Source organism: Brassica oleracea, chromosome C8, assembly GCF_000695525.1.
Source record: "Brassica oleracea var. oleracea cultivar TO1000 chromosome C8, BOL, whole genome shotgun sequence".
Lineage (NCBI taxonomy): Eukaryota > Viridiplantae > Streptophyta > Magnoliopsida > Brassicales > Brassicaceae > Brassica > Brassica oleracea.
The window spans coordinates 27,749,631-27,771,680 of record NC_027755.1 but is presented as its reverse complement, the minus strand read 5'-3'; the positions used below and the strand labels follow the sequence as shown (position 1 = coordinate 27,771,680).

Sequence of the window (22,050 nt, the reverse complement as noted above, 5' to 3'; positions counted from 1 at the left end):
ACAGAAATCAAGAAAAAAATAAAATAAAATAGTTCAATCCCATGAACCCCTCTATTCTAAAGCTCTCTGGGATGAACCTCTCTCTCCTAAAGTTCATCACTGTAGCGCGGGCCCCACGTGTCGTGGCGGTCCGCGATTGGTCTAGTATTTTTTTTTTTTAAACAAAAAATCAAAAAAAAAAGAGAAAAACATTTAATAATAAAAAATTGAAAAGATGAACCCAAGAGGGGTTTCATTGACGTGGGTGCTCTAAGATTTGTTCCTTTTTAACAGTCAATAAAATACGTAAATTAAACATATTGGGCCATAAAGGTAAAGCCCATGAAGCAGGATCATAACTATTTTTAATCGTCACGTACCTGGATCAAGAAATCAAAGATTCTTAAAAAGTCAAAGACTGCTAACATCGAATCAAAACGTTTTCTTCATCGCTCGAAAACTTGGAGTAGTTCACCATTTTCCACAAACTCAATCTCAATGCCTCTTCTACTTTTCTCTCGTCGTTTTCTCATCTTCTCCACCATCATCCCCTTCCTCGTCTCCATCGCTCTCTACCGGCTCGACACTTTCGACCCAGCTCTGCTTCCTCCCAAAGCATTAGACTACTCTACCATCTCTCTCCCTTCGCTTGTCAACGATAAATTGCTAACCGGAGCTGAGTTAATCGGTGTTGGTCTTCTCAACAGCCCCGAGGACATCGCCTACCACCGAGAATCAAACTTCATTTATACTGGTTGTGTAGATGGATGGGTGAAACGAGTCAAGGTGACCGAGTCATTAACTGACTCAGTCGTAGAGGACTGGGTCAACACCGGCGGTAGACCACTCGGCGTCGCTTTTGGACTTCACGGAGAAGTCATTGTCGCTGACGCATACAAGGTTTGGTCCGAAACTCAAGCTTTTAAAAAGATGTCGGAACGAGGAAGTTGATTAGTTGTGTCTATATAGGGACTGTTGAATATAAGCGGTGACGGAAAGAAGACGGAGCTGTTAACGGATGCAGCTGACGGCGTTAAATTCAAGCTCGCTGACGCAGTCGCCGTCGCAGATAACGGCGTTTTGTATTTCACGGACGCTTCGTACAAATACAACATGCGTCAGTTCGCTTTTGACATCTTGGAAGGCAGACCTCATGGCAGACTCATGAGCTTTGACCCGACCACACGAACAACACGTGTCCTTTTAAAAGACCTTTACTTCGCTAACGGCGTCTCTATGTCTCCCGACCAAACCCATCTCATCTTCTGCGAAACACCCATGTCCTCTTCCTCTCTCTATAACCTTCTCTTTGTGCTTTGAAACCTCATCTCAAGTTGTTTTTTTTTGTTTCACAGGAGAAGATGCAGCAAGTATTACATCAACGAGGAGCGTGTGGAGGTATTCATTCAAGGCTTACCCGGTTATCCCGACAACATCCGGTACGATGGAGAAGGACATTACTGGATCGCGATGCCTTCGGTAACTATACACATTGAAAGCCTTTTTAACTTTATGATTTGAGTTTTGGTATATCATTGTTTGCTTCTCATTGTTTTTGAAGGGAGTAACAGTGTTGTGGAAGCTTGCGTTTAGATACCCTTTCTTGAGGAAACTCACGGCTATAGCGGCTAACTACGGCTTAGATCCCATGATTTTTATGGCGAATGCTGGCGTTTTGGGGGTGGATCTAGAAGGGAAGCCTATAGCATTGTACCATGATCATAAGCTTTCTCACATGACCACTGGAGTCAAGATTGGGAGATACCTCTATTGTGGGAGTCTTTTGCATTCACACATAGCTCGGCTCGATCTTCTGAAATACCCTGCACAGAAGAGGCTTTGAACTATCATTTCATTGTCACAAAATGTAAACACAATTGTCCATGAAAATGATGATTAAGGATTTGATCATGTGACCTCTAAGTTCTAAAACTCTATCGAAGTTTATTCAATATTTATAAGAACTGTTGTACATTTGCTATCATTTTTAAACAGTCACATATTGTAAACTCACAAGGACACACACTAGTACAGTAGTAAGCTTTCAAATAGTATTTAAGTTAGTAACTTTTCAAATCAAGTTCATTTGCCAATTAGTAACCAGGAGTTTTTGCAAATATGACTTAAAACTTGAAGTCGTTTTTTTTGGAACTTTGACTTGCCTCTTTCACCCCCAAAATTCAGATTATTCACGGAAATGCCATCACTTTTTTTTTTCTTTTCGAAAATGCATATTTTACTCTATCACCCTCATCTTCCTCAAATATTCACAATATTGTCATTGCCATCAAAACACCAACCCCCATGAACAACCAATTTGAAGCTCTTAATGCACCTAAAAATCGATTTACACACTTTCTTTCTCAATTCATATGAACTAAAAACAACATCTCTTTCACTTTCTCTCCATATTCATCCAAAAAACCAAAAATTTTGATTCTAAAATTTTTATGGTTCATAGAGCCATTGAAGCTTAAGATTCTTGGTAGGTCACTTTTGTTTGAGATTCTGGGTGCTTGGAGAAGACTTATGCGTGCTAAACAAGTTATATCACTGTTTGAAACTATGAAATCAGTTTTTTTCCCAGATCTGCTCGTCCAGACGAGTTGTAGACGACTTACATGGAAGTCTTATGGTTAATGCAAATGTTAGTTTTGCAACTGATTTTTAAATGTGTTTTTATAGACAACTTACATGGAAGTCATCCATCTTTGTTTGTTAAAAAAAAATTCGAGACGACTTCCATGTAAGTCGTCTAGGGTAAACATGTTAGTTTTGCATTTGACCGGATTGTGTCAGAAATTTAACTTTTCCTGGACGACTATTCAGTATAACTATTCAGTATAATACATAAAATTATTATGTTTTAATACAATAGATGGTTAAAACAAACAAAGTATAACTATTCAGTATAATACATAAAATTATTATGTTTTAAGAAGTCATTATTAACAGTTATGTAATACATTTAAAATTATAAATAAATATTATACCATTTAGCAAAACAAAAATTACAAGTGAAAACAAACATCCGTGCGGATGCACGGGTAAATTTCTAGTATATATTTATAATATAAGAGGGTACGTAAAAGATAATGTGGTCTGATGGTAACAATGTTCTCACTATTCTTGTCCAATCCAAGTTCGAGTGGGATTAATGATATTCTGATCTTATATCAGAAAGCTGAAACTTGTTTTTTGGGATATTCGAGTACCCGTTCGGTTCGGTTTTTTTTGTTTCAATATTTTTCCCCAGGGTTACTCATACATAAAAAAAAATGAGGACACACACACGCTAATACATTAGTATTAGGATAAGATATGCGTCTTGCGCATGGTGAATTTATATGAAAATTATTTAAGAAATATCGTATGGAAAAATATAATTTATATTCTGATCAAATTAATATTTTTGGTCCTTAAACCATTTTTTTTTTAAAAAATTGTTAATTACATAATTTGTTTACTGATGAGCTGATCCCGTTTTTAAAAATATTTTGGGTCAAAAAATCACTTATCGCATAAGAACCTAACGTTTAGGCCGAAGAATCTCAGGCCTACTATTTGTTTACAATGAAACTATGTCAGCTCGGTTTTATATCATGATTTAACAATTTAAAAGTTAATTATGGTTATGAGAAGTTTACTGTCACGTGCCAATCGTATCTATCTTCAATATTTTTCTTATTTTTGTGTTTTTTTTTTTCATTTTGGTTATTGCTCGATATAAATATTAATTTTTGAGTTTATTCTCATTTCGTTATTTTGTTTTGGCATGAGATTTAGAAAATGTTTAAGATTTGAAATTATTAAAGAGATAATATTTAGGTTAAGATCTGAGCCTTGTGCAGAATAAATATTTTATATTTATTACTTATTTTATGTTTTTTTGCATTTTATAAAATTATAAAATAATAATTATATATTAAATAACTAAGAAATCAGTTGCTATTATGTAATAAATTGGCATTCACATATAAATTAAACGACCGCTCTTGTTTATTCGCAATCATTTTAGGATAAATAAATCAAAACAATCAATCTTATATATCATATATGATATATAATTAAATTTAAATTTTATTAACATAGATATATATAGTATACTTTTAATATGAATATTTATTAAATGAGTTTTTTACTCATATGATTTTATGATTATTTGCATATTTGTGTAACAAAATTTAACACCAACGATTTTTTTAATGTGGAATGTTTAGTGGTTTCAATAATTTATAATCATTTTAAAAAGACAATAAAAATTTCAAAATTAAAATATTAACTTTTCAATATATGTTGAACGCAGATATCAAAATATAAGACGATGAGTATATATATAGTTTAATTTAAACGATATGAAATATATATGTATATATTAACATAAACATCTATTAAAATAAAATTATTTATTCATATGATTTTATAATCATTGTATCTTATTATAGAAAAAAATTTAAACCTTAATCGCAAAAGTTTATGTGAAATTTTTAACAATTTTAGTAATTTATATTTATTTTGCAAAATTAAAATACAACATATACAAAAAAATCTAATTTTTTATTATATGATTAATGTAATTATGTAATTTATTTTAATTATAACTAATTAAACAAAAATGATAGAAATTATACAGATTGTTAGCAAATCTTTATTATTTAAAATTATTAATTACTGTATATATCTTAATCACATTAGTTAATTTCGTAGGTTTTATTTAAGGAAAGAATATATAATAATTTTGATTTGATAAATGAATGGTACATAGTGGACATACTATATAATATAACATTCTCTACCAATTTAATTTTAGACTAACAAAATTCTCAATTGATTCTCAAGCCGCCACGTAAGCAAAATTAGCATTCTAATTACGTGACAACTCAGCATGACACATTTTTAATTAGTACAAACTACAAATATAACTTTTTAAATGTTTCTCTATTAATATATAGGGGATATACCGGGAAGAACCACTGGCGGAATTACATATGGAGGAGGGGTCAATTGACCCCATGATTTTAATTTTTTTTGGTTTATATGTTAGGTTTGCTAGTGTAAAACAAAAGATTTGGTTAATTCATGTAAATTGACCAAATCTTTTGTTTTACACTAGCAAACCTAACATATAAACCAAAAAAAATTAACCCATTGGCCATTGCTTAAAGTAGAAATCTTAAATTTGTACACATCTTTAAACATTGCTATATATCCATATTTGGTATTGACCCCAGTGACAAAGATTACTAGCTCCGCCACTGCCAGAAACATACTGTATATAATCAACTAGGTGTTTTTCTGCACTATATGCAGTAAATTTTTTTTTAAATCTAACTTATATTTAAAAATAAATTTTATTAAATATTATAGATTTTACTATTTTCTTACTAATATTTAATATAGATTTGATATGTATTAAATCAATTTGTATAAACTAATAAAAATAATATAAAATAATATAATTATCAAATATTTAACCTAAACAATATTTATAAAATTTGTAGATATATAAGACTAATGATCTTACGATAAGATATTTAAATTTTTTAAAAATTGTAGAAATTTTTTAAAGCTTTATTAATACAAATTGTATAAGTATACAAAATAATAATATTTTGAAATTTGAAATGTTATATATAAATATATTTATTTTACCGATGATGTATGAGCTATTACCATATTTTAAAAAAAATTACCAAAAAAATATCAATATTAAATGTAATATATGAATTATTACCATATTCTAATAAGTTTGCCAAAAATATAAATCAACATTAAATAAAATTATAAATGTCATATTTTTTCGGAAGCCATGTCATCAATTTCAGTAGCCATGTCATATTTGTTTTGTGAAATTAATTGTAAAAATGACATGTGTCAAAATCACTTCGCAAATATAGTCTAGGGTATATATTCTTTTTTTTTTATAACAAATAATCTTCTTCTTCTTTTTTTTTAACAAATTTTAACAAATAATCAATCTATTCAAAACTGACTTTTTTTGTGAACAAAAAAAAACCGATTGGATTATGAAGATTGATTTTTCTTTTTGGTTATCGAATACGGGTTTCAACAACTTAATATTATATTTGTGAAATATCCAAATTGAGAATTTCCAACTATTTGTACCATTACTTTAATTAAAGGGAATAACATGATGTGCTATTGTGTTATATCCAAAAGCTAAGAAGGTAAATCGAACCGGCGACCTAAAAGAAGCTAGCTGGCTTTGAAAAGGTACGTGGTGGTCGCCCACTAAAAATCGACTTGATCCAACGATTAACGCAAATAATCATTAGCACGTTCTTAACCTCTCTCCATATTTCAATTCGCCTCGTCGTATAATTCGTCTCCCTCACTTCAGATCTCAGGTGATCTTCTTCCTTTCTCCTTCGATCATTATCTCCTTCCTGCTTTCCTCTGCGATCTGTGAAACTTTTATTGTTGATTGTAGTATGGATTCTCGGAACAAATTGCATTCCCGTTTACGTCTATGGGAATTTCCCGATCAGTACATCATCGAGCCGGCGGATGGCTCAGGCGCTCCGTGTTTGGATATTAGCCGTGTCGACGCTTCCATGAAGCTCATCGGTTCGTTCTTCTTAATCTTCACAACGTTTCTTGAATTCTCTCAAAATCCTCTTTCCTTGCGTCTCAGATCAAGTCGGAGAATGCGATTCCTTGCGCGTTCCTAAAATCCATCCCATTTCTGGTGTGGTTGGGATGTTGAAGCTCCTTGCAGGTTAGAAACTACGGATCCTCTTAGTGTTTGATGATATGTGTTGTCCTTTTAGATCTGAAAACGCATCCTAGAGTTTTGATTAGGTTGCAATGCTCTTTGATTTCAGGATCATACTTGGTGGTTGTGACAGAGAGTGAGCGTGTTGGCTCGTTTCTTGGCCATCCTATTTTCAAAATTACATCGCTTAAGGTTCTTCCTTGTGATCATTCACTCAAAAACTCGCCTGAAGAACAGGTAGGCAAAAAAAAAAAACTCTTGTGGCGTTCCAGTTTTCTGTTGGCAGTATTAATGATGGATCTTGACTCTCAACGTGTTTGTACCGTTTCTGGCAGAAAAAGATGGAGAATGAGTTCTCCAGGCTGCTTAGTGTCGCAGAAAAGACAACTGGTCTCTTTTTCTCATATCAAGTTAACTTAACGCTGAGGTAAACGGTTTTTGTCTTCTTCCTTTTGATGTAGGTATGTTGTACTACTGTCCTAAGGGATGCACAAAGGGATTCTGTTTGTTTGATATTTCGTTTTTGCCTTATTTTTTTCAGCTCACAACGCTTGCATGATTTGGGTGCTGAGTCTAAGTCGCTTCCTCTGTGGAGACAGGTGATCATAATGCTAGTTTTTAAAAAAAAAAATTAATCAAAGTTCCTTAGAAACATTCATTAGTTGTTTTTGACAATTGAGAATAACTTGTGTTGGTGATATTTCCTTTTTTACAGGCTGAGCCGAGGTTTCTTTGGAACAATTACATGTTGGAAGTTCTTATCGATAATAAGGTGTCTCTGTGTTTCTGATGTTCTTTTTATTCACAGCCCCTTGTTTTTCCTACTTGCAGAATATCTCACCTTTTTTTGTCTTCCGTTTGCAGCTTGATCAGTTTTTGCTTCCAGTAATTCAAGGGAATATCCTTTTCATCAGTTCTTTTACTCATTTTTCTTCTATTTACTCTACCTGACTATCTTTTATTAATGAACGAATCTTTCCTTAACCATTAGTCACGTTTTAATAGTTTTGAGACGGCCATTGGGAAAGATATCGTTGACATTACTCTGATTGCAAGAAGATGTACTAGGAGAAACGGTACATATTTCTCTCTACTATTTTTACCTGATTTCAAGTTGTTCGAGAGTAACAGTTCAAAAGAATGGGGAAGTTTCAATAGGTTAATTGTATGGATTTCTAGTGTGAATGTGTAAGTAGCTCGCTGGGACATCAGTCATTTGTTTGACTACTATGATCTTTCTACTATATGACTATAGCAAGGAATCCAACACTACTTGATGGGACTTGTTCTTAGAAATGGGAAAGCACGATGATTAGCACCTGAACATCAATTTGAGCTTATATCTTTTAGATAGATAGGAGACATGTATGCCCTCGCCTGCAGGAAATTCAGATGACGAATATTTTGTTGTGATTGTGTCTTGCCCCTTATCTTTGATCATTTACAAGGTACGCGTATGTGGCGAAGAGGAGCTGATGCCGATGGCTACGTTGCTAATTTTGTGGAGACTGAGCAAATTGTACAGATGAATGGATATACGTCATCATTTGTTCAGGTGCTGTTTCTAACACGCTTTCATATTGTGAATTCCCTTATGCTGCAAATCTTTAATCATTTTATATATGACCATTCATTTTCCTTCTTTTTTTCATACTGTTCTTCTCAATCCATGATTGAACTCTTGATGTTATTTTTACCTCCTCCATTTTCAGGTCAGAGGATCCATGCCTTTTATGTGGGAGCAAATTGTAGATCTGACTTACAAGCCCAAGTTTGAGATTGTGCAGCCTGAAGAAGCTGTGAGTCCTAATTTCTGTTTAAAAGTTTGCTCTTTCAGTCTTTACTTCTTTTAAGTAACTTGCGTCTCTTGCAGACACGGATTGCTGAACGTCACTTCTTGGACCTAAGGAAAAAATATGGATCAGTTTTGGCAGTTGATCTTGTCAATAAGGTACATATTCTTTCAAACATACATGAGTGTCTTTGGAGTTATGTGACTTAAGTTGTGATACACATCATGTTTGCGAGCCCTTTCTCATCTTTAAATTAAGTGCAATGCATAGATCTTGTTAACAATATAAACTGCCAAAACTGATTCATACTTTTAACTTTATATTCCTCAATTGCTTCTTCTCTACTCAGCATGGCGGTGAGGGGCGCTTAAGTGAGAAGTTTGCTAGTGTTATGCAGCACATTACTGGAGATGAAATAAGGTAGTTAATCTGTTGTCTAATGTGCTTCTTAGATCGTTTATACTATCTTATCTTCAACTAATTGAAGGAGGGTCCTTATCCTGTAGATACCTTCACTTTGATTTCCATCAAATCTGTGGGCATATTCATTTTGAGCGCTTATCAATTCTGTACGAGCAGATCGAGGGTTTTCTTGAACAAAATGGGTATGAATTTCTCTGGACATTTATACTTATATAATTTTGAAATATGAATAATATATAAGAAATGGCAAATCATTTTACATTCTCTCAATACACAGGTACTTTTTGCTAAATGAAAAGGGTGATAAAATGAAGGAGCAGCTTGGTGTTGTCCGAACAAACTGCATAGATTGCTTAGACCGTACAAATGTCACCCAGGTTAGTCATAACAGTATGATGATGCGGCTCTTACCTCATTGGCCTTTGCTCATCCATGGTGTCTACTTCCTGCCATGTGCAGAGCATGATCGGTCGAAAGATGTTAGAACTTCAACTGAGAAGGATCGGTGTTTTTGGTGCTGAAGAAACCATAAGCTCCCATCCGAATTTTGACGAACGCTACAAAATCTGTCAGTCTCTCGTCTTTGTAGAAAATCTGATATTACAGTATTTAGATGTAAATTTTCAAAATTTACTCATGCACTTGCGCCTTTCAGTATGGGCTAATCATGGCGATGACGTCAGCATTCAGTACTCTGGTACTCCTGCACTTAAAGGAGACTTTGTCAGGTACGTTTTCCATATGTTTAATCTCGGGTTTGGATATGTCCTCCCTATTAGGCAGTGTGCCTTCAGTTTAAGAAGGGAGTGTTTGGTCATTTACTCTGACTGGCTCAATTTTAGGTATGGGCATCGGACTGCCCAAGGTGTCCTTAAAGATGGTTGGAGCTCCCTCAGACGCTATTACATGAATAACTTTGCTGATGGAACTAAGCAGGTCAGTGGCTTTTCATCCTTAGCAGCTACACTTGTATTATTTAATGATGTTCAGTTGTGGAACTGTTTATGACTGCTTGTTGGATCACTTACGCCTGAACCTGGTTTGTGTCCTGACTCTACTTAATTTTTTCTGTGTGCAAAAGGATGCGATTGATCTACTGCAAGGGCACTACATAGTTGCTGTGAACCGAGACATGGCTCCTGTGCCTCAAAAGGGAGGCCTCGAGGCTGTAGCAGTAAGCATTCATCAATTAAGATTATAACCATTCCCAACCTCAATTTCTCATCATATAAAGAATCCTAGTCTAACAACAAAGTAATTTGATATCTCAGAACTTCCCAGTGGCATTGGCGGTGGTTCTGCTCAGTTTCTGGTTTGCAACAATGTCTATGAAACAAGGTATGTCTGATACTTCTTTTGCTGGATGGTTAGATTTTCTTATTTTCTTCCGAACTTAGTCTAAAACTGTGTACAATGCCCTGAGCAGCTGGGAGTGATTACAAGCATAAGCACTTGTTCTTCTCGCTCCTGTGGACGGGCATCTGTGTGGGAGTCGCAGCACTGGTTAGGGCCAATGGCCGGATCTTCTGCAACAGGCCTCGTCTCCACAAGCCCAGAGGCTGATTCATCTTCTTCTCCACTCGGGAGGTGACCATTGTGAACACTAACTAAAACATGCCGCTCAAGTTAAAGCCAATTTTCTTTTTTTCCGTTTGTTATTTTCTTGTATCAAATTTGGATCTTGTGACGTCATCTCGAGGCAATTGTCTCAGGTGGTGACCCCATTATGAGTTTAATACTCCCACAGCCACCAGTGACTCGATACAATTACAATTACACATATTTTTTCATTATCGTTGTATGTTTGTTTACTCATTCCATTAGCATAACTCTCAATAATAATGGCCTGCTTCTTTATCCAAGAGTGGTCTTAAATCTTAAAGCACGACGATCAAAGACGTTTTCTTGCGAAGAAACCGAACGTTAGCTGATCTTTGTTGAGAAATCGCTAGGGTTGGGCACGAGTACTCATTACTTGCTTTGTACCCATTACTTGATCCGTATTTGCCTCGTTTTTTCAAGTATTCGTTATTGCCAAGTCAAGTATCAAGTCGTTGAGTTTTGCTACTTGCAAGTATAAGGCAAGTATTGACAAAAAAAGTTACGGCTCGCCTTGATATTACTCGTTACTTTGTTTTATGGCTGACAAATGATAACTAAACTATAAAAACCAAAGTTCTAAACAGATATTTCTTTGTCGTAAGAAATAAACAATACTTTCTTCTCGAAATATATGTATTAAGTTCCTTCTTTTTTATATTAGGTGCAAATATTTTATTTAAAATAACCTCGTGTTTTTTATCAAGTCGAGTAAATAAGAAATATATCCAATTAATTACTTGTAAGTAGCAAGTAATCGAACAAGTCAAGTAACTTGCAGGTAACATGTACTCGAAATAACAAGTACTCATTTCCGACAAGTCAAGTACAATTCCAAAAAATTCATTAAGCCAAATATCAAATATACGTAAAAAAAAAGCAAGTACCTACCTTAAGCCCACCCCTAGAAATCGCCTTCTTAGACGATGCTCTATCTCGATACTTGGTAGTTTAAACTCTAAAGGCGGCACACCGCAGAATTGGTTCCAAGACAAACCAAAGAGGCCTTTTATTTGAGGAGAAAGCTCAACGAAGCAAATCCAGGCAATAAACCTGTGGCTGCTGTGGATATAAGAGGTGAGAGTTGCTTCAATAGTACACGACTAATTTGATATTTGTGACAGTGTTGTTTGATCTCATCAAGCAACGGTTTTAACTTTTAACTGTCAAAGTCTTTGACTCAAAGACCGATCCTTTTCAAATCAAATATAAAAACATCCAGATATGGTAAGATCTACAGTACAAAAATGGGTAAAGCTTCCTTACAAAAAGAATAATGGAATCAAAACTTGGAAAAAAAAAACAGACAACTTGGAATCTCTGTTCTTCCTGTCAAAAGAAGAAATTAAAAAAAAAAAAGACAAAACTTAATGCATGTCTCTTCTTACCTTTTCAGCTTCACTCAGTTCCTTCACAAATCATTCAAAACGCCTTTGAGTAGATCCAACCCTTCCGCAGAGATGCTTCTCCTCTTATGCGACTTAGGGATCTCAATCCTCGGAGGCGGTTCCAGCGAGAAACATACAACCACTACAGTAAGATTATCACAGCTATTACGTTGCAGTGCTTCCTTAACCAACGCTTGAGAGCACTTCTCAGGGTCATTATGCTGCATCAGCTCCCTCCTCACCATCGTCACTGCACACTGACTACTCATCACATCCCAAAGTCCATCACATCCCATTATAAGATACTCGTCTTCCTCCGCCAGCACAATCTCCTCCAGCTCAGGCTCACAGCTAAGCGGGCATAGCGACCCTTTGGTTCCCTTGATATGCCAATCTCCTAACGCTCGAGCCACCGAGAGCTGCCCGTTAAGGTATCCATCGTAGATGACACCTCCAAGCTTCTCAATGCGTAGCCTCTCGGAAGTGCAGTTAGGTTTGTGGTCCTTGGACAGCTCAATGGCTCTGCCTCGTTTGCCGAGCACGGCTCTGGAGTCGCCTGCGTTTGCAATGAGCATGGTCTTGTCCAAGATGAGAGCAGTGAGTGCTGTTGTGCCTGATGATCTGTCTAGAGAAGGAGCATCAGCTAAGGCATGATCCGTCTTGACAAAGGCACTCCTTGTGGCCTTCTTGGTGTTGGTTGGGAAGTGTTTGTCTTCAGTTAAAAGCTTCAGAAGGTTCTTCTTTGTGAATAATGCAGCATCAACACCTCCATGTCCATCAAACACCTTCATAACAAAACACATTAATGGTAAACAGGGCATATTGATGAGATCCTAATAATCTTAAAACTAGTTTGACATTTTGTGTATTAGCATATTGTTATATGAAGGTAAATGAAATAAACATATATTTTTACAACTCTACTGCTCAGTCGATTCCGTTCCACTTAATCTCTCTTTCATAACCACATACGTTTTCAGCTACGTAACAAAGAAACATTTCTCATGTTACATTTACATGAATTGTTTCTACAACTCTACTACCCTATCCATTCCATTCCACTTAATCCTTATTTCATAGCCATATATATATATTTTCTGCAATGTAATAAGAAACATTTCTCTAATTACACTACATGAATCCTATTTTCAACCATCCTTTTCCGACAATGTCTTTTCTCATTCGATCCAATAGTGTTCCCTTAGATAGAAACATAAATAATAACTCTCGGATAGAGAGTTACCCCATAGAAAGCTCCAGGGGATGATCCGATATGTTCTTTGAGATCATCCACGCAGATGAATTCGTCTTCCATGGACCGCTTTGGACCTTTATCCGACCAACTTCCGGATCTGAAGACAGGCTCCCATGTGGAGTTTTGTCCTTCAGGAGACTTTAAACCAAACCTCTCCTCTCCTTCCTGCACCATTTTCATTTCACAATTTCAAAGTTTCTAACACTTTTAGAATTCAGGTCAATGAGATCTGATCGGAAATATTTCACGTCCGATCAAGCTAAGGAAAGAAAAAAAAGAAAAGAAGAAGAAAACCAACGGAATCGATCAACCAAGCAGTGCTGTTGCAATGTCGCATTGCGGAGAGGTTCCTTGGAGGCTTCCCGGAGGAGCTCAGGTGAGTCATGTTGTCATCACCGGCCTCCAAATTGTTAACCATCGGCGAAACTTCGGTCTCCGGTGCCATTTGTCAGATTCCGATCAGTTTTGTTTCTATTTTTTTTTTTTCAAACAGAATCATCATCATTTGTCTTTTTTTTTTTTCTTTTTAAATAAATATAAAAATAGCTTTTTCTCCTCCTTATTTTACTCAACAATTGGCTCTCTCGCTGCCACGTGGGCTTCCCACTTCATTTAAATACACGTTTTGTTTTTTTTTTTTTAAGTAAGGAATTATGAAGGTTGTGTCAAGGTTGTACCTTTTCAAAACCCCATTTCTTGGCGTCGGCACCGTCACCGAGAGACTCAGTGGAGCTTTGATCATCCTTTGAATCAATTTCCAAAACCCTAATGGCAGTCTTAAGTGGTGGGTACACTCTCAATTTTCCTTTGCTTCTTGATTACTACTACATAACGATAAGATTGTGATGGTTCTATATGTTATCAGAAGTAGGTGTTGACTTGAGATGGGGTTTTTTTTTTTTTTGTTGCGCACTAAGTCGAATGTGCTAAAGCTGAGATTTTTTTTTTAATTTTTTTTTTAAAATTTCCAGTGTGTAAAATCTGAGTGGTGTGTGTTTTTAGTATTATAAGGAGGTAACGAATTTGATGTGGAAGTGTAATCATATGAGAGATAAGAGAGTGGGTTAAGAGAGTGGGTTGGGGAAAGTTCCCACATTTCTTCCACTGAAGGATATGGAGTGAGTGAGTGAGTGAGATTTCGTCATGGAGTGAAATGATTCCACTGAGACGTATGCTTTCTGTGACCACCATTTACAAAGGCTGGCTCTTAGATCATCAAGTGGCACTCAGCTACTTGATCCACCATTCTCTTAGTTTTCTGAAACAGGAGGAAGCTGCCTGGAAACTGAGAACATGAAGTGGCTTCTGCTCTTGCTGCTTCTCTTCCATGCTGTTCCTCTACAAGGACAATCCACAAATGTCTCTCCCAGACCCCAAGTTGTGAACATCGGCTCCGTTTTCACATTCAAGTCTCTCATTGGTAAAGTCATCAAAGTAGCTATGCAAGCCGCCGTTGACGACGTGAATGCCAACCCCACCGTTCTCAACAACACTCGACTCAATATCATCATGCACGACACCAAATTCAACGGCTTCATGAGCATCATGGAACGTAAGTCGACACACATGAAAGTATCCTCTTGTTGATGTTTTTTTGTCTGATTGGTTTTTGTTTCACATTGAAAAGCTCTACGGTTCATGGAGAACAAGACAGTAGCCATAATTGGGCCTCAGAGACCAACATCAGCCCGTGTAGTCTCCCACGTCGCAACAGAGCTAAAGATCCCTATACTCTCCTTCACCGCCACAGACCCAACCATGTCTCCTCGTCAGTTCCCTTTCTTCATCCGAACTTCGCAAAACGATATCTTCCAGATGGCCGCCATTGCAGACATTGTCCACCACTACGGTTGGAGAGAAGTCATCGCAATCTACGGAGACGATGATTACGGCCAAAACGGTGTAGCTGCTCTGGGAGACAAGTTAGCAGAGAAGCGTTGCAGAATCTCATACAAAGCAGCTTTGCCCCCAGAACCCACCAGAGAGAACATCACCAACTTGCTGATTAAAGTAGCTTTGAGCGAGTCACGCATCATTGTTGTCCACGCTTATTTCATCTGGGGCCTTGAGGTCTTCAATGTGGCTCAGCATCTCGGTATGATGAGCTCTGGCTATGTGTGGATTGCTACCAATTGGCTTTCTACCATCATAGACACAAACTCTCCTCCTCTTCCCAATAACATTCAAGGAGTCATCGCGCTGCGCCTGCACACTCCTGACTCCGTCATGAAGAAGAGCTTCGTTCAGAGGTGGCGTAACGTAACTAATGTTGGACTCAGCACTTACGGACTGTATGCTTACGACACCGTCTGGCTGCTCGCTCACGCCATTGATGATCATCTCCAGAGAGGTGGAAACGTTTCATTTTCCAAGAGTCCGATTATACCTGAGCTTAGAGGTGGGAACTTGCACCTTGACGCTCTCAAAGTCTTTGACGGAGGAAATACATTTCTCGAGAGCATCTTGAAGGTTGATAGAGTCGGCTTAACGGGTAGGATGAAGTTTACTAAAGACAGAAACCTTGTGAATCCAGCGTTTGATGTGATTAACGTCATTGGCACTGGTCACAGGACAATTGGTTACTGGTCTGATCATCTAGGCTTGTCTGTGATGCCCCCTGAGGAGTTGGAGAAGACATCTTCTTCGGGGCAGAAGCTTCATAGCGTTGTCTGGCCAGGGCAGACGACGCAGAATCCACGTGGATGGGTGTTCTCGAACAATGGAAGACATTTGAGGATTGGAGTTCCGAATCGTTACAGGTTCGAAGAGGTTGTCTCGGTTCAAAGCAACGGGGTCATCACTGGCTTCTGTGTTGATGTCTTTGTGGCCGCTCTCAGTTTACTACCTTATGCAGTTCCCTATGAGCTTGTAGCTTTGGGGAATGGTCATGATAATCCAAGTAACACCGAGCTAGTGCGCTTGATAACGGCTGGGGTGAGTGTACATATGATATGCACTCTTTTTAGAATCTGTTATGATGATTGATGGCTCTGTTTGGTGGGTGTATAATGCTTCTTTTACACAGGTGTTCGATGCAGGTGTTGGTGATATAACCATCATAACGGAGAGAACCAAAATGGCGGATTTTACGCAGCCGTATGTGGAGTCAGGGCTAGTGGTAGTGGCTCCTGTTAAGAAGTTAGGTTCCAGTGCTATGGCGTTCTTGAGGCCGTTCACTCCCCAGATGTGGCTTATTGCAGCTTCTTCTTTCCTCATTGTTGGTGCTGTCATTTGGTGTCTGGAGCACAAACACAATGACGACTTTCGAGGTCCTCCTCGCAGACAAGTCATCACTACTTTCTGGTGAACACTCTTACCATCTAAATGGACTCGGTTCAGAACACTCTTACAAAAAATTTCAGGTCTTTTCTCTGAAACATTTCGTTGTTTTGCAGGTTCAGCTTCTCAACTCTTTTCTTCTCGCATAGTAAGTGTACTCTCTTCATCCTAGTTGTTTTTCATTTTTGAAATGGGTGTACGTTGTTTAGCCGGATGTCCAACTCCTGGCTTAATATGATATTTGTCTGCTTTGGGTCTAATCCCTCACGGATTTGTTTATTGGGTCGGTTATTCACTAGAAAGCCTCAAGTGGAGTTGGACCAAATATATATATATATATATATATATATATATCAGTTGTCAGTTGTCCAATGTTTTCTGCTTAATTGATTTAGGAGAGACGACGGTCAGCAACCTTGGACGAATAGTGCTGCTACTATGGCTATTCGTAGTTCTCATAATCAACTCAAGTTATACCGCCAGCCTCACCTCAATTCTGACAGTTCATCAGCTATCATCACCAATCAAAGGCATAGAAACATTGGAAACAAACAATGATCCCATTGGTTATCCACAAGGCTCGTTTGTCAGAGACTATCTAGTCAACGAGCTCAGGATCCATGAGTCAAGACTAGTCCCTCTTCGGTCTCCAGAGGAATACGAGAAGGCCTTGAGAGATGGTCCAGGAAAAGGTGGTGTTGCTGCTATTGTTGATGAACGTGCTTACATTGAGCTTTTCCTCTCAAACCGATGCGAGTTCGGCATAGTTGGTCAAGAGTTCACTAAAAACGGTTGGGGATTTGTGAGTATCGTTCCGTGACAAACAACAGCTTAGCAATAATATTTAAAACTGATAATGTCTCTCTCCCCATTGTTCAGGCATTCCCACGTAACTCTCCTTTGGCTGTTGACGTTTCAACGGCGATTCTGCAGCTATCAGAGAATGGAGATTTGCAGAGAATAAGAGACAAATGGTTGCTAAGGAAAGCTTGTTCTTTGCAAGGCGCAGAGATAGAAGTGGATAGGCTGGAGCTTAAGAGCTTTTGGGGATTGTTTGTGGTGTGTGGACTGGCATGCGTTGTTGCTCTTGCGGTGTATATAGTGCTGATGATACGTAAATTTGGAAGACACTGTCCTGTAGAAGCAGAGGGGTCGATAAGGAGAAGAAGCTCACCGTCCGCAAGTATCCATTCCTTTCTCTCTTTTGTGAAAGAGAAAGAAGAAGACGTCAAGGCTCGGTCCTCTAGAGAAAGGCAGCTTGAAGATATCTAAGTAAATGGTTGAAGTCCTTGCAGATTAAGTGTTTCCTATGCACCATAATGGCTCTAGTATGTACTTATCCCCCGCTTTGGTTCTTCACTCGATATCAAACCTATTTGTATTTAATCTCATGGTGGTTGTTAGGGCTGTGTTTCTTAACTCGCCGAACCAAAATTTTGGTTTTCAGTTCGTTAATCGGTTAGTTCCGCCTTTCAGAAAGAAAAAAATTTGTAAACCAAATTTCGAACTGAATTAATCGAATTTAACCAAAATTTTAACTGAAATATAATCAAAACTTAGTTTCGATTAGTTTGGGTAACAATTTTAAAAACCGAACTACCCAAATACAAAAGTCAGCCGAACCAAACCAAACCAAACTTTTTTCGATTCAGTTTGGCGAAATTTTGGTCGAAGCGAACTACCTGAATTGGTTAATAAAACTCTGAATCTCATCCATGGTTATTAAAGGGAACATCTCCCAGTTTGCAGCTACAGAATCAAGATTCAAAGAAAGCCTCTAGTGATATGTTTGTTTATTATTAGCTTGTTAAGTTGAAAAAGACAACATATAAAAGAAAGTCAGCCATCAGACAGAAACGAAGCTAGCAGCGTCTTGTTGTTTCGCACCAACAGAGAAGAACTCAGAGATAACTTCAAGAGGCATTCCCTTTGTCTCAGGTACCTTGAGGTACACGAAAACCCAAGCTACAGCACAAACAAATGCATAAATTCCAAAGACTCCCGCAAGGCCTAGAGATTTGAGCATGACCGGAAGAGTGTAAGTGACAATGATGTCACAGATCCAGAAAGTGAGGGCACAGATTGTGATGCAGAGGCCACGCACAGAGGTAGGGAAAATCTCTGAACAAAGAATGTTTGGGATGGCTCCAAAACCCATCACGAAACAGCTTAGGTACACCATAACGCTAGCGGTTGAGATCAGTGCGTTTGCTGTGCCTCCAAGCTTCACTAAGCTTCCTATCACCAGCGTTAGCAGCGAGAGTATCAGAATGGGGATTGTGGAAAGCATCAGAGACCTACAACCACACTTAGGTAATGTTACATTTTGTTCACATTTTGATTCAGCTAAAAAGAGAAACAAAAGGAGAGAGAACTTGCCTTCTTCCAGATACATCCATTAACCTCATGGAAACAAGAATGCAAGGAAGCATGAAGAGTGTAGTTAAGGAGCTTATGAGGAGCGATGCAGACTCTGCACCTATTCCAAGGTTTGACAAAAGACTTGAAACACCTGTTTCTTTCAGTATTTGAGGTGTGTAATACATCACTCCATTTATTCCTGCAAACTGCAAACATGCTTCCTCTCCTTTATTTGTTATGAGTTTTTAAAAATATTAAATAAAAAAATCATTACCTGTTGTAGTATCTGAAGTCCCACTCCAACCATCAAAGCTCTCTTCACACCAGGTTCCTTCAGCTCCCTCCAGCCAGGACCAGCCTTAATCTCCTTTGGCCACATTGCAGTCTCTCCTTTGGTTCCAGGAATCATAGAAGCTTGACTCACAAGTGCAGCAGCCTGAATGTATCCACTCTGTTCAGAAACACCAGCTTCTGTGTGGAAGGAGAGAAGTGATCCACGTCGCGAAAAGCCAGTGTTATTGGGTTTGTTGTTGGAACTCTCCTCGTGAATATACATTCTCTGTAACCCTCCGTTGACTCTCTGACCATCTGCACCAACCTTATCATTATACTTCCACGCCAGTTGCCACCCACCACCTATGCTTGTAGCAGTCGCCGTCTCACCAACGTTTGCCATAAACAAACTGCTCTGTCTGCCGTGCATGGTCCCAACGGAACCAGACTCAGTGGTCTGCGGAGAAAGCAGAGGACTGTTCAAGCTTTCATCATGTTCAGAGCTGTCATCATTGTTCCTCTCTGGATCCCACTGAGACTCCTGCCTTCCCATTAGTCCTAGTATACTTCCCATGTTTGGGAAGATCATGCTGCGTGATGATGATGAGTTCATGTTCTCGGAAGGAAGCTTCTCGTGAATGCTGCCAAAGAGAGTGACCACTGGGTCGATGAGGGATCCACCACGAGTTATCATGCTTCCTTGCCGTGACGCTAATGCTAGAGAACTCGGTCCTTTCACTGGCTTAGCCATCCATGACTGTCCATCCTCTGGACCGTATAGTCTTATCTGGTCTTTCCTGGGTAGTTCATGTCCTCCCTCGCTTACCTCGTTGTCTGGTCCAATCACGTACTCTTCTATCGACGTGTCTTTTCCCACCCCAAGCCCTTCTACCAGCAGAGCAAGCTCACCTTGAACACACACACACACCGAGTTAGTCTTATGTCAAAAAGTTAACAATCTATTAGTAGGCCTGGGCATTTGGTTTCACTTAGGTTGTGTATTTCGAGTATCAGGTAAGGAGATAGAGGATTTATTTACTAATTTACTATTTTCGGTCTGGGTTCGTTCGGAAATACCCTGTTATTTCGGATAATTTGGGTAAAAAATCATGTATTTTGGATAAATCAGATAAAATATCGGATAATTCAAATCATTTTCGATATTTTGGATAAAAATATTCGGATAGTTTCAGATAGTTCAGATTTTTTTTAATAATTTGTTTTTAAAAACTTTCAGATATTTTTAATAGACTTTTAAATTATATATATTTGGTTATGTTATCTGTATATATAACTAAAATTTTTATATAGTCGGGTATACGTTCGGTTCTAGTTCATTTCGGTTATTTCAGATATAAAAATATAAAAACTCGTTCGGGTATTTGAGGGTTTCTGTCCGGTTTCGGGTATTTCGGTTCGGTTTAGGTTTCTTTTTCAGGCCTAGGCGCCTAGGTATTAGTGTTCATTGCAGACAAACCTGAAACATCTTCTCTTCCACGGAGTCTCTGCAGTACCTGTCTAGCTTCTTCCATCCGCCCCTTGCTGGCAAGCCACCTTGGAGATTCAGGCAAGAAGAAGGCCGCAAGTAAGAAGTAAAGAACCGAAGGAATCGACAGAACACCAAGCATCAGCCTCCAGCTTGGAGATTCTTGAAGAGACATTCCAAAGACAAGACAATACGAAAGAAACATCCCACCAGAGCCACAGAACTGTGGGAAAGTGTTGAGCAAACCTCTGATCTCAGAAGGTGCGGTCTCAGAGATGTAAATGGGAACGAGAGTGACAGCTAAACCGATTCCAAACCCATCGAGCAGCCTTGCGAAAAGGAGAACGTAGACATTGGGAGACCAAAACATGACGAGGCTACTTAGGAAATAGAGAAGAGAGGAGAGTATTAGCATCGAACGCCTTCCTACTTTGTCGGAGACTGGACCGGAGAAAGTTGTAATCATAGTGGCTCCAATGAGAGACATGGCGACGATGAGTCCTTCAATCTTTGGTTCTTTCTCTAAATGAAATTCTTTCTTTATGTAAATAACAGCTCCTGCCACCAATATAGAAATCAAATATTAATCATGGCTTTGTTATTATTAAGTATGTAACGAAGAAAAGAAAGAGGAAGTACCTGCGATGGTGGCATTGTCCCAACCCTGCAACATATTGCCTATAGCAGCGGCTAACGAAACAAGCACTACACTCCTCATCTTGTTAATAGTGATGTTACTTCTTATGATCAATAATAATCCAGTGGACAAAACATCATATGTGATATGTTTGTTCCTTCCCAACAGAGTACTTAATTTTCAATCATAATTTCTTTTCACCAACCAAGAAGAGAGAAAGAGAGGAGGGAACAAGAGTTGTTAATCAGGTGGTTATTGCCCATAATCTATGCAATTTAACAAACAAAAAGTTGTGCAAAGGATATTCTGTTTCCTTACAAATAGAAAATAAAAACAAGTGTTAAAGTGATTAGTCAGAAGCATGCAGAGTTTGAGAACCGGTAATAACGGTAAGCTAGAGAGAGAGGAAGTTAGTTGGTCAAGAGGAGAGAAATAGAAGGGGAAGGTGACACAACAACAAACTCTCTGTTCAATCTCTCCTTTGGCCGCTTCTTCTGTGCATGAAAATTCAGAAATAGTAAGAAGAATCAACTAACAACCTTAATCATGCATACAAGGGCTTTAACGAAGGCCCATCTTCTTAACCTTAAGCTGACTTATTGCCTCCTGAGTCTCTGACCGACCGATGAAAAGAGGAACCTGACGTTAAACCGGTCTTACTATTGAGTCATTTGGTTCAATCCGTTAAATTTTGGATTAACCGGAAATTTACGGTTCGTTAGGATTCATCTGAGAAGAGAGCACTGAGCCGCAACTATTGGCTGCTAAAAAAGACAGCTTCGCATGGAGAGAGAGAGAGAGACTTAGGAAGGTTAATTTGATCATTGGGTTACAAGCATAG

General features: G+C 38.1%; 5 protein-coding genes across 8 annotated transcripts; 3 read left to right on the top strand and 2 right to left on the bottom strand.

Annotated features, from left to right (window-relative positions):
• Window positions 1-380: 380 nt before the first annotated feature.
• On the top strand, window positions 381-1,960 carry LOC106309736 (protein STRICTOSIDINE SYNTHASE-LIKE 5-like). Its single transcript, XM_013746846.1, has 4 exons — window positions 381-879; window positions 949-1,259; window positions 1,335-1,458; window positions 1,541-1,960. The coding sequence occupies exons 1-4, from the start codon at window positions 478-480 to the stop codon at window positions 1,820-1,822; spliced, it is 1,119 nt and encodes a 372-aa protein (XP_013602300.1). The 5' UTR covers window positions 381-477; the 3' UTR covers window positions 1,823-1,960.
• A 4,207-nt stretch (window positions 1,961-6,167) lies between these two features.
• LOC106307364 (phosphoinositide phosphatase SAC7) lies at window positions 6,168-10,788 on the top strand. Its single transcript, XM_013744299.1, has 21 exons — window positions 6,168-6,347; window positions 6,431-6,567; window positions 6,635-6,718; window positions 6,825-6,952; window positions 7,051-7,142; window positions 7,257-7,314; window positions 7,431-7,487; window positions 7,580-7,613; window positions 7,711-7,791; window positions 8,164-8,270; window positions 8,428-8,514; window positions 8,589-8,666; window positions 8,858-8,928; window positions 9,015-9,113; window positions 9,209-9,308; window positions 9,391-9,499; window positions 9,587-9,659; window positions 9,774-9,867; window positions 10,013-10,105; window positions 10,203-10,269; window positions 10,358-10,788. Exons 2-21 carry the CDS (start codon window positions 6,432-6,434, stop codon window positions 10,492-10,494), a joined length of 1,785 nt encoding a protein of 594 aa, XP_013599753.1. The 5' UTR covers window positions 6,168-6,347; window position 6,431; the 3' UTR covers window positions 10,495-10,788.
• Window positions 10,789-11,680: 892 nt separating this feature from the next.
• LOC106309735 (probable protein phosphatase 2C 47) lies at window positions 11,681-13,683 on the bottom strand. The gene is made up of 3 exons (XM_013746845.1): window positions 13,472-13,683; window positions 13,162-13,338; window positions 11,681-12,703 (listed from the first exon to the last, which is right to left on the bottom strand). The coding sequence occupies exons 1-3, from the start codon at window positions 13,616-13,618 to the stop codon at window positions 11,942-11,944; spliced, it is 1,086 nt and encodes a 361-aa protein (XP_013602299.1). The 5' UTR covers window positions 13,619-13,683; the 3' UTR covers window positions 11,681-11,941.
• A 135-nt stretch (window positions 13,684-13,818) lies between these two features.
• LOC106312221 (glutamate receptor 3.6) lies at window positions 13,819-17,871 on the top strand. 4 transcript variants are annotated; one of them, XM_013749662.1, is made up of 7 exons: window positions 13,819-13,957; window positions 14,428-14,725; window positions 14,801-16,107; window positions 16,199-16,476; window positions 16,569-16,600; window positions 16,848-17,254; window positions 17,332-17,871. In XM_013749662.1, the coding sequence occupies exons 2-7, from the start codon at window positions 14,467-14,469 to the stop codon at window positions 17,722-17,724; spliced, it is 2,676 nt and encodes an 891-aa protein (XP_013605116.1). In that variant the 5' UTR covers window positions 13,819-13,957; window positions 14,428-14,466; the 3' UTR covers window positions 17,725-17,871. The 4 variants fall into 4 exon arrangements, with proteins under 4 accessions (XP_013605116.1, XP_013605115.1, XP_013605114.1 ...); XM_013749661.1 differs by having other exon boundaries at window positions 14,176-14,725; XM_013749660.1 differs by having other exon boundaries at window positions 14,145-14,725.
• Window positions 17,872-18,166: 295 nt separating this feature from the next.
• On the bottom strand, window positions 18,167-21,509 carry LOC106310293 (monosaccharide-sensing protein 3). The gene is made up of 5 exons (XM_013747531.1): window positions 21,212-21,509; window positions 20,564-21,130; window positions 19,088-19,995; window positions 18,832-19,019; window positions 18,167-18,749 (listed from the first exon to the last, which is right to left on the bottom strand). Exons 1-5 carry the CDS (start codon window positions 21,288-21,290, stop codon window positions 18,299-18,301), a joined length of 2,193 nt encoding a protein of 730 aa, XP_013602985.1. The 5' UTR covers window positions 21,291-21,509; the 3' UTR covers window positions 18,167-18,298.
• Window positions 21,510-22,050: the final 541 nt, after the last annotated feature.